Consider the following 18,270-nt stretch of genomic DNA (forward strand, 5'->3'; position numbering starts at 1 on the left):
TCCATTTGCAGATAAGCATGACTGATAATGGAATCTACTATATACGCTTGGACGGCTCCAGAAGGGTCTCATTAATGAGAAGGGCTACTATGGAGAAGGAGTGTAAGGCATCCTGGAGTTTACGATGGGTGTCTTTCACCTTCTCAAGAGGTATCTGTAAAGTGTCTCCCACCTGTTTTGCCAAATTATGAAATAGCCTGAAGTCGTCTGTTAGAGGCAGAGGAGGCAACACTGCCTTGTCTGGAAAGGAGGAAAAGATGTTGGTCTGACCTCCTGTTCTTTCATGATCTCTTTCAGATGCTCTGCATACTGTGGCTCACAGAGAGCACCTCAAATGTTTATGATGGGCCGCACTAGATGTTCAGGAGGCATGGAGTCTGTAAGCCATTCAGGGATCCCAGTAGCACTACTAGGGCGGTGGAAAGGGTCGCACTGGCTTGACCCATGACTGGCCATACCACAGAGGATTGAGGAGCAGATGAAGGGTATGATTGAGGGGGCCCAGGTAGGGGGCAGACACTATAAGAAAGGTGGTTCTCTTCACTATCTGATTCTTGACTAAAAAATGGAATTGCATGACATAGGTATCGGCAGAGAGTCCTGTGTTTAGAGTAAACTCAGTACTTGGGCTCCAGTACTGAGTAGGAGAGATTCTGATACCTCAGATACTGTGAAGTCCTCTGAGTCTCAACTTTTATGGTGCCATCATACTCAGTACCAAAGGTAGTTGTAAATGCTGGGTCCATGGTACCAAGGTAATTGGCAATCTGGGCCATACCGGCTCCAAGGCATGTTTTTGACAGTGCCAATGGTGCTACCGGTATGGATATTATCTTCCCAGAGATGGGGCACTCTTTGTCTTTGCCTGTCCTTGATAGTACCATTGCCTCAGTGGCTTTGCCCATCAGTCCTTAGGTGCATCAATAGTACCTGCTGCACCAGACGCTCATGAGTTATGAGTATCATGTTTCGATAGTTTCAGTGCAGTCAGTACCAACAATACCAAATGTGTCAGATCTTTTTCTGAAAGCCCAAGACTCACTCTGGGGACTCATGGCTCGCTTTTTTGAAGCCTTAAATGAGAGGTCCATGGGTGTTTTCTTTGATTCATAGTCCTTAGAAGAGGATTCACACCAGGTGGATGATTCCTGATATGGGCCTAGGGTAGGCTGGAGGGCTGCCTTCACTGAGGAGGTGTTTTAGTATCATTTCTTTGGAGATCTGGACTTTAATTGTTGGCAGAGACCATGCTTTTGGAAAATGTGGCATTTCTCAAGGCAACAGAATGTCTGCCTGCTGCTGGGGCAGTCTCATTGCAAAGAGACACCTCTTCAACCCCCAGGCACTGGACATACCCTGCACTGGGGCAATTCCCAGACAAAGAGAGGGTTCTTGTTTTAGAGAAAAGAAAAACAACTAGAGGAACTCTACAACTAAGAATGGGATTCACTATGTGAATTCTAATAGAGATAACAATCCAATGAACGGACTACCAATGACTCCATATCTAGCTATGGGAAGTGGAGAAGGCACTGAGGGAGTTTCACCCATGTAGTGCTAGTTAACCTCATGACAGAACACAAGAGGGGATAATGCATGTGCGAGTCAGACAGACACTGCTGCCAAAGTTCTCCCATCACCAGCACAGGGATGCAAGTATACTTACAGCGCAGCACTGATAGGGACACTACTCAAAGAAGGAGGAATAGTCCATTGTCCTGTGGGGTGTAACTTTATCTCTGTGTGGGGTTCAGATGCACCTCTGCCCACCCTGGCCTACAGTATGGTAGGAGAGGAGAGAAACATCAGCTGCTGGAAGAGAAGGGAGAACTACGCACAAAATCAAAGGGGCAGTAGCTTAAATGAGAGAAGAAACGTTTACAGTGGCACAGATGTGGCAGACTGGGGATGTGAAGCACTTCCAGGATTCATAAAGGGGGGGAAGCAATTTATGCGCCAAATTCTCAAAGTCTTCTGCTTCTCTGTTTTTTGTGAGTGTGGTTAACTCCTCAGTTTGTAGACTATATGAAAAGAAGAGAGTTCTTTTTCGATGTACTGTGAGGTTTGCCACATTATCCAGCACAGTATCTTCCCAGGCCCACATACGTGTCTTCCACTGTGAGGATGTTTAAATCAGTCATAAATAAAATATTCATGGCCCACCAGCAAATGTCTGGCACATTTCTACTAGGGATGTGAATGGGTAACTGAGTAAACATCATCCATCATCATTATCCGGGAGCAGCTCCCCACTCATAGCCTGATGAAGGCGGAGGGCTGCTCCATCCCCACAGTGGCTTCACGTGGGGCCAGAAATGGCATCTTGGGGTGTGTCTAGACTACCTAGTTTTGTCGACAAAAGTGGACTTTTGTCGACAAAACTATACCAGCGTCTACACTACCTCTGAGTTCTGTCGACATAACGTCGACAGAACTCAGCAGTTTTGTCGACGCTGGTATACCTCATTTTACGAAGCATAACACCTTCTGTCGACAGAACTCTGTCGACAGAAGGTGTTATTGCCTGTAACATTGCGTCCAGACTACGGAGTTCTGTCGACAAAGCAGCCTGCTTTGTCGACAGAACTCAATGTGTCTGGACGCTCTCTGTCGACGGAAGTTTTGTCGACAGTATCTGTCGACAAAACTTCCGTCGACAAAACGCGGTAGTCTAGACGTACCCTTGGATCCATGAGGGCTGGGATCTGGCAGGCCAGCATGGGGCTAGAAACAGTCAGTTTAGAGCAGTTCATACGCATGGGTTACTCCAGCCCACCCCCGTTTAATCAGTTAACTGATTAAATTTAAAGTTTAAACAATTAACTAATTAATGGGATTTGACATCCCTAAGTCCTACCCCCCTAAAAGACTCTACTTTACCTCCTTATCCCCACAGAAAACAGACACTATATTTCTACAGTGTTTGTGCCACAAGAGAGGATAAAGTCTTGGTTTGATTCTTATTTTACTGACATCAACCTATAGGAATTTGTTAGAGAGAAAGGTAAAATTCAATTTCCCAAAATAGGAGAACATGCCTAAGCTATTGTACTAATAAGACATAGTCTAAGATTTAATCTTTTGTAAACTGCAACACTCCCATTGATGTTAAACGGTGCAAGTTCAAGGCCCCTAGGAATAGGAAGGCAACTTGGATACAGGCCTGTAAATGACAATATTTCACCGATTTTAAAGACCCACAACTCCCCACTCTCCTCACACAATGTCCCCAAAATATGTAGAAATCTGAAAAAAATAGTTTAAAATATATAATTCTCCTTTAAAATTTTATTTCCCCTATAAATAGCAAATACATTCAAGTTTTAATATGGACTGTCTATCAATTTTCATGTGCTTATGGTTTTGTCTACCAAAGAAAGGTGTTTTGATATAGTTTTTCCTTCATTTATGTTATACAGATATAATAAAAGTGAAAGAGTGTATCTAGTACTTTGCTTTGTCTAAAGTAGCTTAGGTCACTTTGCTTGAGAGAAATAGCATCTATACAGAACTATGATTTTTCTAAATAAGTGTAATTTTCTGGGCATGTATCTGAGTACAATTTTCTGGTGCTAGGCTCAGTCCATTAAGGGCTATTTGTCATGGTAGGTTGTGAGATACTTTCTGGAACTGTGGGATTTAAGTCAAACTCCCATGATTCCTTTCACTGTATCCCATAATTAGCCTATTTTTTGCTAGCCAGCTCTATTTTTTCAAAGTTTCAAATGTTCAAACTACAACCAGGCAGCATGCTGAGCACCTCAATCCTGACCATTATTAAACCCAGGGATGCCAAGTGTCTAATTTTCCAGTCAAAATGGAGACTTAGCAGCAGCCAATCAAATGTACTGAACAGATGCTAACATTCCTGTTAAGGATGTAAAATCCTAGTTAATCAGTTATTTAACTGGTTAACCAATTAAGTGGGATCCTGCTCCCGTACCCTCTTACCCCATGCTTAAGGCTGCTGGTTGCCACTACCAGTCCCCTCCCCCTCAGGTGAAAGGGCTGGAAGCAGGAGCCGGTAGTCTCAAGCGCAGGAGGGGGGGGCGACTTCTGGTCCTGTCCCCCCTTCCTCCCCCGGCTCAGGCTGCAGGCAGGGAACTGCTCCTGGGTTAACCAGGTACTGGTAAGGATGACGATTACTGGGTAACCAGTTAACTGGTTATCTTGCTGTCACCTGTTGAGGCAGTCCCACTTCCTATCTACATCTTGTAGACAGGCAAGCTGCATGCTCCACATCAGACTGAAACTCCCATCCCAGCCCCCAGTGCAGAGGGAGGTGGAGAGGACCAAGCAATGAGAAAGAGGGGAGGCGAGAGAGCGGGGGCAGGGCCCCAAGGGAAGAGGAAGAGCAGAGGCAGGGCCTCAGGAAATGAGGCAGGGCTTGGGGGGTGAGATTTTCAGAAATAAAGAAGTTGGCAATCCTAATTAATACAAATAGGGCACTCAAGATGTGTTAGAAATCAAGCAGGTGGCTTTGAAGGACATGCAAAATCACTAGAGCCCTGTTTTTCCACAAATATGAAATAATACAAAATAAAACAAATGATGTATAAAAGAAAAGAAATGAGAAAAGAACTCACTCCATACCAGTAGCCCCTGTCTACAGGATACAGCCTGACTCCCTATTCTGAACACACAGTCACATAAAAGTAGGGAGCCAAGCTCTGCCCCTGTAAGGCAAGAGCTGCTGCTTTGCGGTGTGTGCAGGGCAGACTTGGCCAGAGCCTCTCACTGCTTGGGGATAAGAGAACCCCCTTTCCCTTTAAGCCAGATATGACCCTTCTCCCCACAGGTGGATAAAATGGATACAACAAAAAATGCTGTCTGGATACTATAAGAGAAGAGGAGACTACTTTTGCACAACATTTTCTGAGACAGGCCTTACTCGGTGCAGTATTACTTGTGGCTAGGTTACCAGATGATTTCAAAAAAATACCAGACACACTTGATCTCAGACAGGGGTGGGGACTGGCTGGGAGGGGAGCGGGGCTGGCCAGGGGAGATCGGGGGCAGGAGAGGGGGGTAAACGGCTGGCAGGAAGCAGGGTTGGCTGGCAGGGGATTGAGGGGAGCGGTGGGGAACCAACCAGCAGGGAGCGGGACTGGCTGGGAGGGGGTTGGGACGAGTGGAGCTGGCCAGGGAAGATCGGGGTGCGGGGAACCAGCTGGCGGGAAGTGGGGCTGGCCGGGAGGGAACCGGCCGGCGGGGAGCGGGGCTGACCAGGAGGGAGTCGGGGGAAGGAACCAGCTGGCAAGAAGCAGGGCTGGCTGGGAGGGTTTGGGGGAGCAGGGCTGGCTGGGGGGGAGGGGAGCAGGGGGAACCAGCCGGTGGGAAGCAGGACTGACCCGCGCGCATGCAGATCCTGGGGTGCTGCCCATCCTGTGCACGGTCCCATCAGGGCACACGGGCTAGTTCAGCCCCAGGGATTACATCTTGTCCTGCTCCCCTCTACTGTGTACTGTAGTTGCATACTGCCTGGTTGGTAGACACGCTCACGCAGTATGAGTGTGTCTACCAGCCAGGCAGTACGCAACTACGTACCAATACTCATGATAATAATAAAACTTACTTAATTAGAAAATACCGGACATTTATATGTCCGGTATTTTCTCAATTTGTTTCCCGGACAGAAAGCTCAAATACCAGACTCTCCAGTTCAAAACCGGACACCTGGCAACCCTACCTGTGGCCCCAGCCAGTGAGAACCTAACAGTGGGCTGGGACAGTGCTGCAAACCTTCAGGATGTAGAAGGCCACTTTCCTAGAAATCTGTGTACAACTCAACCTGAAATTGCAGCACTGGGCTGCCCCAATGAGAGTCCCTCCTGAACATGGAGAAATATGTGAACACTGCAATATGGAAAGTCATCACTCTCTCAATTGTACTAGTCATCAGCTAACCAGTTTGGTGTGACTGAACTGGTAGTATAGATATTTTTGGAACTTTATGAACAGCTGAAAAAGATCTCTCAACCATATGTCCCTGTGGTCCAGGGATCTAGGTTGCAGATGCAATGTGCTATTTAATAAGAGGGAGCAGGTGAGGAAAGTACATTTAATGTACTGAATGAAATGAATACAATATAAGGTATAGGGTTTCTGAATTAATTTTATTAGGAATAGGTACTGGTAGGAAAAGCTGTTTGAAAGTGTAATTGATACAAGTGCAAAGGTAAACAACACTATTGATTTAACAAATAACAAGAAAGTGCAAACGTAAAAAGAATTAAAATTGGACAGAAATAGAGTGAATTAGTTTGTTAAGCTAGGACCTCAAAATCTGTAGGCAGAGATCACTGGTGTTCTCTTCTTGTCTTGGGGGTGAATGGTGTAGGAAAACTGTCTCTCTTACAGTTGGAGAATGAAAGGGAGCTCTCAGTACACTGCGTTAATAGGTGGCAGCACAGGATTAGGTTAGAGTGTTACTTGGGAATGCAGAACATTGTTCTCCAGCAAACTTGTCTCCTTCTACATCATGTCCAGCATCCTTTCCTGCATGTCCCTTTCTTTGGTCAGTCAGTCCATATACTCTCCTGACAACTCCTCAGAACATGCCCTGTTGTCCTCTCTCTCATGCCTGTCCTGCAGCATAAATCCTTTGCTCCATTACCCTATGGGTTTTTTGCTCTCTGCTGGGACTCATTCATGAGATTACCAAACATCTTCTTTCTCCACTCTCTCTTCCTTCAGAGGTTTGCCAAGAACTCAGCTACTAATAACGCCCCTTTTGATGTGAGCTGTGTCATGCCACACTCTGGGAAAACAGAAAAACCATACAAGTAGTCACTATACCAATATAATAGCCATCGTGCCAAAAATGACAAAACATTACTTCTCTCCAAATTTTTTCCATTTTGGAATTCTATTCCTTTGAGTTCTTCCCAGGGCAGAGGTATGCTGGAATATAATACTTTTTTGAAGTTATTTAACTTTAGTTGGGTCTATTGCAATATAGTAACACCTTTCACATTCAATATAAGGATAGTTTTTGAATGTGTGCTTGCTTGTTTTGGGGTGGGGGAATGGAAGGCCTACGTGTTCCCATGGGACAGGCTAGTAATTGTTTATACAACCCTGCAGCCTGCCCTTACATTGGTCGTTATTACTCTGAGATATGTCTCAAAGTTTTGTTCAGAAAGCAAAGGCACAACCAGGAAGACGTGTAGCACTGTTATTTGATACTGGTCATGGAGCTGTTGCTGGAGTGAAAAGAAAGCATTACCTACATGAGTGTCTATGGGAAGACAGCACTACTTTGTAATGTGTACATCAAACTATATCACTATCTTTGCTTAAAAGTCTTATTCATAATTCTAAACCATCCGATCAGCATAAAGCACACAACAAATAAACAGAATTTTGCAGCTGTGATGCATGTCCTGTATGGTTTTCCCAATGCAATGTACTGCAATAAATTAGTGCTTTGCAAAAAGCTTACATGCCTTTTATAACACCTGTCACCACAAGTCTATATAAAATGAAATGCCTAAAAGAACCACTAGTGGCCAATTTATCTTGTTTACCTTCACATATATGAAAAAACTCAAGATCATGACTAAATTGTGGTCTTACATGAATTTTCTAAAACTTCTGGCTTTTATTTTGCCTATATTAAAACTGCCTTGGATGCAATGCGTTTTTACATTTTTCTTGATTCCATCTAGTCACCATCTTGTGTGGTGTCACATGGATGGTAGTGGGTAGGGGCAGAGGTGGTTGAGGGATAAAGAAATGTAATATCAAGCAGCACAGGGAAGAGATGTAGTGTGTTGTAGTCTACGGGCATGCTATCAAATATGCTGCATGGGGAGAAAAGCTCCTTTTAACAATTTGTATTTTCAGCTTGTATTTACAGCATCCATGCTGGCTGGACCAGAGAAAAACTGAGTAAGCCAAAGAGTAAGGATGCTGCAAAGAGATGGACATATCTGCCATTGCTGTAGCAACATCTATTAGATATCATGGCGCACAGCTAGCACCCAGAAGAAAGGTTTCCAAATCCCCATGAACAGGCACTAATGGCATGGATAATAGTATTACAGTACTTAATACTTACTGGTTGAGATACTCTCTGCAGCATTCTCATGCTGGCTCTCTGGCAGGGTCCCCGGAGGTGTATCAAGCTGGGTCTCTCTTAAAGAGATCTTGGCTGCCCAGGGGAAATTCCTCCTAGTCAGGTGTCCATGGTTGCCCATGTAGTTTCTGAAGGTGTGTCTGTTTTATTATGGACCATGGTCCAGCTGTCAACAATTCTGTGGTGGCTTCTTGGGCAAAATTCAGTCCAGCTCTTCATAGCATATACATGTGATGTGAGCATGAACAGAGGTCTTGTTTTTATCTTTAGCATTTCTGAATCAGCTGCTTGCTTTGGAACAGAACTGGCATGTGTCCCAGGAATACCCCTTCTTCTGCGTTTGCTCTGCTAGCTGCTGGTAGATCTTGGCATTCCGGTGACTACTGAACAGACGAAAGTAAACATGTTCTTCTCTCTAAAGGGCAAGGCAGTACAGCATTCCCTGATGGGAACATGCAGAAGTACAGGGAACAGTGCTTTGGAAGGATTTCATATCTGTGAATTGATCAAGAGCTGGTGTTGTAAACAGATGCATATGCATATATGCCAGCGTTTACACAGAGGGAGGACATCCAAGCAAGAGTATCCCAAAGCAGGTGTATCTAGATGTGAAATAATATGCAGGTGGGGACAGTAGTGGGAGGACTACCTGAAGTAGTGTTGTTCATTTGAAATGGAGATGTGTGCATACAATCCTTACACTGCTATAACTCATTCTGAAATAAAATTATGTTGCTTCAAAGCAGATTAGTTATAGCAGGATAAGATGCAAGATAAAGCAAAAAGACAGAATTTGTGTGTGGATGCAAAGCAATGTATACAGAAAAAAACTAAAGATAGTAGATCAGGCCTACACTATTATAGGCAAAAAAGTACAACTAAGAGGCATATCCTGCAACATTTATGCACATGCTTCACTTTAAGCATGTGGCTAACCCCACTAAAATCAGTGGTACTATTGGTGAACTTAAGTTGAGCACATGTGCAAATATTAGCAGGATAGGGCCTAATTACTCAGGTGAGCAAAGAGGATCTGAAGCAGTACTTTGAATACTTCAAGACAAACAATACTAAAATGTCGTGTCATTAAACAGCAGGAGTATTGTCCTACCCAGTAGAATCTGAGGAGGCCACTGAATGGTATGATCCAGATGCTTGGGTGGTCTCTCCTAAGGAGGTCTCCTCCTGTGGTATTGGGTGGTGTTCAAAGAACTTGGAGACAAACAGCAAACTGTGAGGTAAGAACAAAAACAAAACAAAAACAAACCTAACTTGTGCAAAACCCAGAAGGCTCAAACATAATAGGCACAGAAGAAAAAAAGTCATGTATCAAATTCTAAACTGTAGAATAGAGAGCACACTAACAGACTATCTATATATTTTCACAAGTTGTTAGTTATCTGCAGGGGAGCAAGAGTTAGTGCCTTGAGTATCTTTTTGTCTAAAGTTATTTTAAAACCTTTGCTAGAAATTGAAAAAACCTACTTTCTAAGCAGTGTAAAAGCAGACAACTTAAACCTTCATGTTAAGAAGATTGTGATGTCATCTTATATAGAAGATTGTGATAGAATATTAAAAAGGGACTTTCAAAGGAGGCTATTATTAGGATAAAACAACTGCATCCACATCTCTTAGTTCATCATCTAGAAGTGGCCAGGGGAACTGTGATGAACGCAAGCTGGAAATAAAACTTTATTTGGAAGTTCTCCCCAATGGGAAGGTCTTTTAAATGGCTTTATGTAGCTCTGTTAAAATTGATCGGTACTAAAATCACTACTGATTGAGCAGAAACCTTGATTACAAGTCCTGGGTACAGAACAAATTGAGTATAAAAATTCAAGAATAAATGCATATTGAAACAATCTGCCCTATTCTTGGTTCTGCTTCATACTTTTTACCTAGGTATACAAATATTACCAATGAATTTTACTTTTTAAGCCAAGTTTGCAGTAAAACAAATGTCAACTCCACCTAATTGATCAAAAAAGTTCAATGTTATTTGAGACCAAATTAACTGTAGCTGGCCAAAGATAATTTATCTGCATCTAAACACATTTAAATGAGTCACTATCATTGCCCTGGTGAGGAATCTCTTTGACTGGGTAATAACATATGTAACCAATCCAAAATCTGTCTTACTGAATCAAGATTTCAGCCCTCCTATTCACTTTCTAAGGACGAACTTGAACTGGTTATCTGAACCAGCACAGAAAAAATAAGAACTATAAATTCTCACCGAAGCAGCTTCACTAATGTATTTTCTTAGGCACTTCTCTTGACTTTCTCAATTACATCTGTCAACTAGTTCTTGTGTCATCTGAACTAAAGCACACAGGAATTTTGATTACTTACTCAAGCTGGTCATAGTTAACACACATCAGTGGCACCTCTGTACTACAGCGCTGGTGAAATTTATAGCCACAAGTCTGGCATCGGAATCCCTGGAAAAGCAGCTTTCGACAAAAGTCACAGAATGCTAACGTGAAAAACGTCTTTCGTACCTGTGGTGTCAAAAACAAACAGTTAGATAGGACATTTTTGTAATCTGAAAGGGCTCTATGTTTCCACTAAGGTATTACTATCAAAATATATAGCTGAAGGAAAAAACAAATTGAATCTATTTAAACAGAACATACCAAAACACACTGTAAATAAACTAGATGTGAGAGAAGGCCTGCTTTAGAGGGGTTTATTTACCTTTATCAGATGACACCCTTCCTCAAAATCAGAAGACTGGGAACATTCAAATGGTTTATAATTAAACTTGGGGGGGGGGGGGTAGATTTTTATCAATAAATGCAGTAAATGTTGATGCCACGGCACACACAAAACCATTGAAAAATATGTCCTTTGATAGTTATCTCAATTTATAGACTGAAAAAGTAAGAAAAGGTTGCTGGAAAACTTATTAGAGTTTTATTTAAGGATATTTACCTTGTATATTTTGACATGTGATGTTGACAATGTGTTTTAACAGTCAAAACTTTAACTTTTTGAACCTCAACATCTACTTCTATTAAATAATTGTCTGACCCACCCCACTCATGAAAGCCAAACAAACACCAATATTATCTGCCAAAATTATAAAAGAAAATCAAATTCTGCCCAACGTATTTATTATTTTGTATAGTAAATCCTGGCAATTTTTTGTAGTTGTACATAAAAAGCTACACTACAAGACACAAAACTTTTGCTGTATTTTGGTTCCCCACCTTAAAAGCACAACTAGCCTAAAAGTAACACAAGCAGGATTTCCTACAAGTAAGAATCAAAAGTTTTAAAAGATGCTGTTCAGAAATTTGTAATAGCTTTTATGCATTCATTTAGTGGCCCACTGTTTGTATAACACACCGTAAGCCTCAATTTAAAATAGCTTTCATTTAAATTATGGTTTTTTCCATGGGGTAAATATTATTTCCAGGTCTGTATATGAACCTGGAATGATCCAGAGTACTTGTGTTTAAGAGCTTCCACTCATGTAGCACCTCATCAAGTCAAAACATACTTGTTCACCAGCATCACTGATGACGTCAGCATAGCTTTGGGAATATGGTTTGTTAGTTAATTGTTGCTGCAGTCACCAGGGGAGCACAGAACACATTTTATAGATACAGCTATACAAAAATAATGGAATATTATTATCGCTCTGCTATGCAGTGGTGATTTTAAAACCTAGATACATAGACTTTGGGGTCTGTCTGCTACTAGGGTATGCAAATGTTAAGGAAAGTTAAATTATGTTTATTTTAATGTCAGTTATCTCAACTGAAGCAAGTTTTAGTTCATCTGAGTCTGTAGGTTTAAAAATCTCTTATGCAACAACCTTCCCCACAACAGACACAAATGTTTGCTCAAAAACAGACCTAAAGTTAGTTTGATTTAAAATGTTCAAAAGTAGATTTAACTCTAGTGAACATTTTAGACAGTTCATAATACAAAGTACGTACAAAATTGTGTGTGGTAAGCGGCACATTCTCCAAGACTTCCACGTGCAACTCCTCTCCTGTGAGCCAGGAAATGTCAGTGTCCCAGCCAATGGGCTTCTTCTCTCTGAAGTGTAAACAAGCCCTTTATGGTTACCAACCTGCAAGCCCTTGCAAACATTATGTTGAACATGTGAAAAGTTGTTACCAAGGGGACAGTGGTATTATGGGAGGTTTGCTGTCCAATCTTCCACTGTTAGAAATTTAAATGGCAAGAAATTAATCTGAGTTTATTCCCAAATAATTGCATAACTCTTGGACAAACAACAGGATAAAGAGATGAACTCTTTTCTTCAAATCAGCTTTAGCACAAAGACCTACAACTGCAGAGATTAGCCCTACGATTGACCCTACAACTGCAGCGATTGGCAGGTCCTGGGATCCAAACTTGATAAGATACTTTTCTATCCAGTTGTGAGACAACCAGTGTTCCCTCTAAGATGCACAGCAGCAAAGCTTCACAGCTGATTAATCAACCCCGCCCTGTCAGAGGCTCAGGGCATGGAGCTGACTAATTGGGTGGTGTCGATTAACCACCCATGAAACTGTGCTGAGCTGTGCTGCCATGCAGCTTAGAGGGAACACTGGTGACAATTTATCCCTATGTTGTGGTAGCCATATCAGTTTCAGTATATTAGAGACACATAGTGGGCGAGGTAATATCTTTTAATGTACCAACTTCTGTTGGTGAGAAAGAAAAGCTTTCCAGAAACAGAGAGCTCTGCTTCAGGTCAGGGAAAGGTACCCAAAGCTTCATAGCTATACACGCAGTCCCCGACTTACGCGGATCCGACTTACGTCGAATCCGCACTTACGAATGGGGCTTTTCTCGCCCCGGAGCTCACGGGCGGCGAGTCGCCACCCGTGTCCTCCGGGGGGAGAAAAGCTTCTCCCGGTCTCCCTGGTCTGCTGGGGGGGTCCAGCAAAGCCGTTGGACCCCCCCAGCAGACTAGGGACACCCGAGCAAAGCCGCCCAGGAGGCGGGAGTCCCGCCACCTGGGCGGCTTTGCTCCTGTCCCCCTGGTCTGCTGGGGGGGGTCCAGCAAAGCCGCTAGACCCCCCCAGCAGACCAGGGACACCCGAGCAAAGCCGCCCAGGCGGCGGGAGTCCCGCTGCCTGGGCGGCTTTGCTCGTTTGCCCCGGAGCAAAGCCGCCCAGGCAGCGGGACTCCCGCCGCCTGGGCGGCTTTGCTCCTGTCCCCCTGGTCTGCTGGGGGGGTCCAGCAAAGCCGCTGGACCCCCCCAGCAGACCAGGGACACCCGAGCAAAGCCGCCACCTGGGCGGCTTTGCTCCCGGGCAAACGAGCAAAGCCGCCCAGGCAGCGGCTTTGCTCTGGTGTCCCTGGTCTGCTGGGGGGGTCCAGCGGCTTTGCTGGACCCACCCAGCAGACTAGGAGGACAGGAGCAAAGCCGCGGCGCACGCCCGCAGCGGGACAGCTCGGGCGCGCTTGGGCTGTCCCGCTGCGGGCGTGCTCAGCGGCTTTGCTCCTGTCCCCTTGGTCTGCTATGGGGGGGGGGGGTGCAGCTAGTGCTCCCCCCCCCCAGCAGACCAGGCTTTTCTTGCCTACCCCTGGGGTAGAGCAGCTGGGGGCTGCCGGGTTGGTCCCGCAGCACTGCTCTGAACCAAGCCGGCAGCACCCCAGCTGCTCTGCCCCAGGCGTCCCCAAGTCAGCCGCTGCTGAAACTGACCAGCGGCTGATTACAGGAAGCCTGAGGCAGAGTTGCTCTGCCCCAGGCTTCCTGGAATCAGCCGCTGATCAGTTTCAGCAGCAGCTGACTTGGGGACACCTGGGTTTCTTAAGTTGAATCTGTATGTAAGTCAGAACTGGCATCCAGATTCAGCCGCGGTTGAAACTGATCAGTTTCAGCAGCAGCTGACGCCAGTTCCGACTTACATACAGATTCAACTTAAGAACAAACCTACAGTCCCTATCTTGTACGTAACCCGGGGACTGCCTGTATACAAGGTGAAACAGATAGCATAAGCCAGTTAGCATATATTCACCTTGATTGGTCCCTTAGGAAATGCTCTAACTACTTATGCTAAATTAGCTATTCAAGTTTGTATTTACCTGTGACATCCTGAGTATCTTTCCCAGACATGAGGAAGAGCTCTATATAACTCAAAAGGCTGTCTCTCTCACCAACAAAAGTTGGTCCAATAAAAAATATTACTCCCCCTACTTCATCTCTCTAATTTGTTCCCATAACAGACTTAGAGGATTTACTAATTTTAGGGAATGGTAGGAATTTAATTAGAAGTTTAAGGATTAAAACTCATTTTAAGAGTTATTCATGTAAATTCTCCATCCAACTAAGTTTTACTTTGAAATCCAGATCAAGTAAAATCAATTAAAAGTTAAAAATTCAAAACAACCCTATGTCATAGTTTTAAAATTAGATGTTTTCACATAGTTTTGCAGCTAAAACAGATCTCAGGGATAACAGCCTGTTGCATTCTGTTATGTGCATCCTAATAGGGGAAGAAGTTAAATATTTCCCCATCAACTTTTCATATGTCAAAGCCCTGTTTAAGCACAGTTTTGTGGCCATCGCCCCATATTTTGTGTTGCCCCAAATCGTTGTAGCACAAACTAAATAGTTCATTCTGAATTTAGTGAAATTCATCTTTACTTTCATAATGTTGGATGGAATTGACCTATGCTGGTGTACTTCTAGAAAGAACCCTGAGAGTGTACAAAACCCACACCACACATAAACCATACCCATCTTGTATTCTGTAAACAGCACAGCACTCTGGGATAAGACCCCTCATCATCAGAGCTTTCTTTAGACTGTCCCGGACTGTCACCCCACATCTTGCTGGAACCTGCAAAGTAAAATATAAGACATAAGTATTAGAGGAAGAGATCATAATTCACTCTCATGGTTGAGGCAAACTAATGTTCCAGTCCTTAAAAATATACAAAATGTTCAAAGCATCATAATTTTCATTTTTACAGCACTTCACAGAATCCTAAATAATAATTTCTCAAAGTACTTCGCACACTGTGGACATTACGTACGCTGCATACAAACCAGACCATTATGAATTCCAGTTGGACATCCATGCAACCTAAATTTCTAATGACATTTCAGAGAGAAAATTTGACTTGACCCTGGATGACTTTCTATCCTTCCCATTATGCAACAGAGATGGCAGATATATAGGTAGCTAAAAGCTATTTATACATATGATAATTTTGAAGCGCTTGTACTGCAATTAAGTGGAGTGCTGTGTCATTTGGAACTAAAAATAAACATGCAATAGGCTTGGATGAAATAGCTTGAACTGGACTACTTACCATAAACCTACAAAATTCATTATGATAGATACTGAGAGAAGTTACAGAAATTTTAATGGAAAATACCAACTTCATGTCTGTTCAATTTAAAAAAGAATTAATAGTGGTGTCAGGTAACACAACCGTTCTGGAGGCCCCAGCCAATATTTGTGACTACATTTTCCTATTTGTAAAAAATACTTTTCTTTCCCCTTTTTCTGGTTGACCCATATATGGCTGAAATACACTAGCTACAGTCACAAGAATCTAAGTATGTGTCTAGAAATGCTTTATTACAGTAAATTTGTGTTAAATTCCTACAACACTGTAATAACAGGATATGGGCTATATGAAGGGTTATATCCCTGAGTAACTCTTACATCAATTTGCTAATATCAGACTTCATTTTGGGACATTTCCAGGAGACAAAGCTGGTTCCATATCGTTCAACTAAACTGTATGGTGGGTTATTTTGCAGGATTAAGGCAAAATTAATATATGCTACTCCAAGGAGAGCTACAGGATCAGAGAGAAGATTAGACAAATCGGCAACAATCAGGAAGGGAAGCACTACAGGTCTTTTAGGCTACGGCTACGGCTACGGCTACACTGCACTGTTTTTCCGGAAAAAGCTACGCAAATTGCAAACTGCAATTTTTTTTTTTAAGAGGCTTTTCTGACATTTGGCTCGTCTACACTGAGCCAAATGTTGGGAAAAAAAACCCTTTATTGGAACATTCCTTCTTCCTCATAAAACAAGATTTACAGGGATGCCGAAAGAGCACATCTGCTCTTCCAAAAATATTTTTGGAAGAATAGATGCATTCCCTGGACGTGGCAGAATTTTTCTGGGGTATCCCAGAAAAATTCTGCAGTGCAGACATAGCCTTAGAAAATTTGGTTTTCCCTTTGGGAGTAAGAAATAAAAGAGCTATTGAAAGCTTTTGTTATGCTGCTTTTATGTTTACTCAGGTTAAATAAAAGTTGAGTGTTTTTTCAAATCCAGACATAGTAGTTTTGAAGAAATCTACAGTGTCCTGGAAGCAGAGTTAGAAGAAGCAGCAGAATCACCCAATAATCATAGACAAGCATCCTGAGAGAAGACTGCGGGTTAGCGCACGAGAACCACTAGTACTGAATAAGGCACGGCCCCAAGAAAAGGCAGGTCATGACACACACCATGGCATCCATTTTAGTATTTTACTATGAACTGAGGTTCTTTGAGATGTTTGGTCCCTATCTTCATTTCACTGAGAGTTATGCACATGCACTATGCGCCCAGAGCGGAAACTTTGAAAGCAGTATTGTTCGGCACTCTGCACATGAACCCTGTGGTTTCACACAAGGCAATAAAGGAGGCAGCAAGCTACCAGCACCTCCAGTTCCTTCTCATCTCAAGAGCTGCTTAATCTACTGCAGAGGAAAACGAACCAATTTGGAGACCACACATCTTGAAGAACCTTGTTACAAATAGGTAATCTCATTTTCTTCAAGTGATACCACGGTAGTAGGGACTCTCCAACTTTTTAAAGCACAAGATCACTTTTCGAATATAAGTGCAATCCAGGAACTACCTCAAACCCAGATACTCTCGCTTCGCCTCCTTCGTGCCTCTTCTCCGAGGCCCTGCCCCTGTTCCTGCTCACTTCATTCTCCCTCTCTTTCACCAGGGAGGGGCAGAGGGAGGCTCCCAGGGAGAGGAAATTTCAAGGCAAAGGGCAGGAGGTGCGCAGCAGTGCGGAGAGGGGCAGCTGAATTGCTGTGCTTGATAACCTCTTGGCCAAACCAGTCAGGATCACCTGTCAGAGGCTCCCTGAGTGTCCACGTTGGAAGTTAGTGGGAATCTTTTCACTGTCTTCACTGACTAATAATGGCTAGGAATGTTAAAAATTGGTTAATTGACAAGTAACCTCGTGAATTCTTATCAGTTACTTGATTATTCTAGTCTTTGGGGGCAGGGCTGGCAGCAAGTGCACTCTGGCCTCATTCCTTAGGAGACCCCAGCCACTCCACGTTGCTGCCTCTGTATCAGACACAGCATCATGGGGTGCCAGGTGCGAGCTGGTCTGTGAGGGGAACCAGTTTAAAACCCAGCTCCCCTTGTGGACCTTTGCTGCTGCCTCTGATACAAAGAGGCAGTGGCACGGGGTGGCAGCATACCCTGCTAGGGGGTGATCTGAGCTCCCAGAGCCGGCACAAGCCGGAACTAAGCTAGGCTGCTGGCCAGCCTGCTAAAAAATGTACTGGCAAGTGTGGGCGGAGGAGGAGGAGAGAGGAAGGAATTGCATGTAGTCTATAGCATTAACCTATAAGCTTTTATTAATCAGTTAATTGACTACACTATCACAGCCCTAATAATGGCTCAGATTCAGTTTGTCTGGGGAAGTTTCTAAGCCCCAGGAGAGGATCCCACAGGGCTACAGGTGTTAGAATGGAGGTGAGCAGACCTGGAAAATTGATGGGCTGAATCTGAAGAGGCATGGCATGCATTCCATAAATAAAAATGTATCTGAAATGGATTAAGTGTAGTTAAGGGTAAAATCTCCCCAATGCAAAATGATGTGTAGAAATACTCTAGACCCAGGCTACTCAACACGCATGTGGTCCACGACCCGCTTGTTTGCAGCCCGAGGTGCAGTTTGGGTTCATGTGGGGCTCGCAGATGGGAGCCAAAACAAAAAAGTAGTCAATATAATGGTCTTCTGTTGATATGCATTTTAGCACTTAAATTCCTGAACTGTCATTGCTCATTAAAAGTGCTATGATATGGGTAGAAATCGGGTAAATGTTGCATTTTATTAATATCAGCAGAATTGACTTAAATGGGGCCTGCCTATTGTGTAGTCTTAACTTAATCTTTGTATTCATGCCCATCAGTGTGAAAGCTATTTGCATGTCTATGCAACCATATTTAAGCTGCAGTC

The 18,270-nt window shown here is 43.5% G+C and overlaps 1 protein-coding gene across 4 annotated transcripts in view; it reads right to left on the reverse strand.

Moving 5' to 3' along the window:
- BRAF (B-Raf proto-oncogene, serine/threonine kinase) overlaps nucleotides 1–18,270 on the reverse strand; it is a 131,511-nt gene that overhangs the window by 53,202 nt on the left and 60,039 nt on the right. For all 4 annotated transcript variants that reach the window (XM_075939782.1, XM_075939791.1, XM_075939774.1 and 1 more), the window contains exons 4-7: nucleotides 14,789–14,892; nucleotides 12,028–12,130; nucleotides 10,433–10,581; nucleotides 9,192–9,311 (exon numbers count right to left, since the gene is read on the reverse strand). In XM_075939782.1, the coding sequence (XP_075795897.1) occupies nucleotides 9,192–9,311; nucleotides 10,433–10,581; nucleotides 12,028–12,130; nucleotides 14,789–14,892 (476 nt within the window). The remainder of the gene's footprint in view (nucleotides 1–9,191; nucleotides 9,312–10,432; nucleotides 10,582–12,027; nucleotides 12,131–14,788; nucleotides 14,893–18,270) is intronic.

The sequence above is a fragment of the Pelodiscus sinensis genome, chromosome 1 (genome assembly GCF_049634645.1).
Source record: "Pelodiscus sinensis isolate JC-2024 chromosome 1, ASM4963464v1, whole genome shotgun sequence".
Lineage (NCBI taxonomy): Eukaryota > Metazoa > Chordata > Testudines > Trionychidae > Pelodiscus > Pelodiscus sinensis.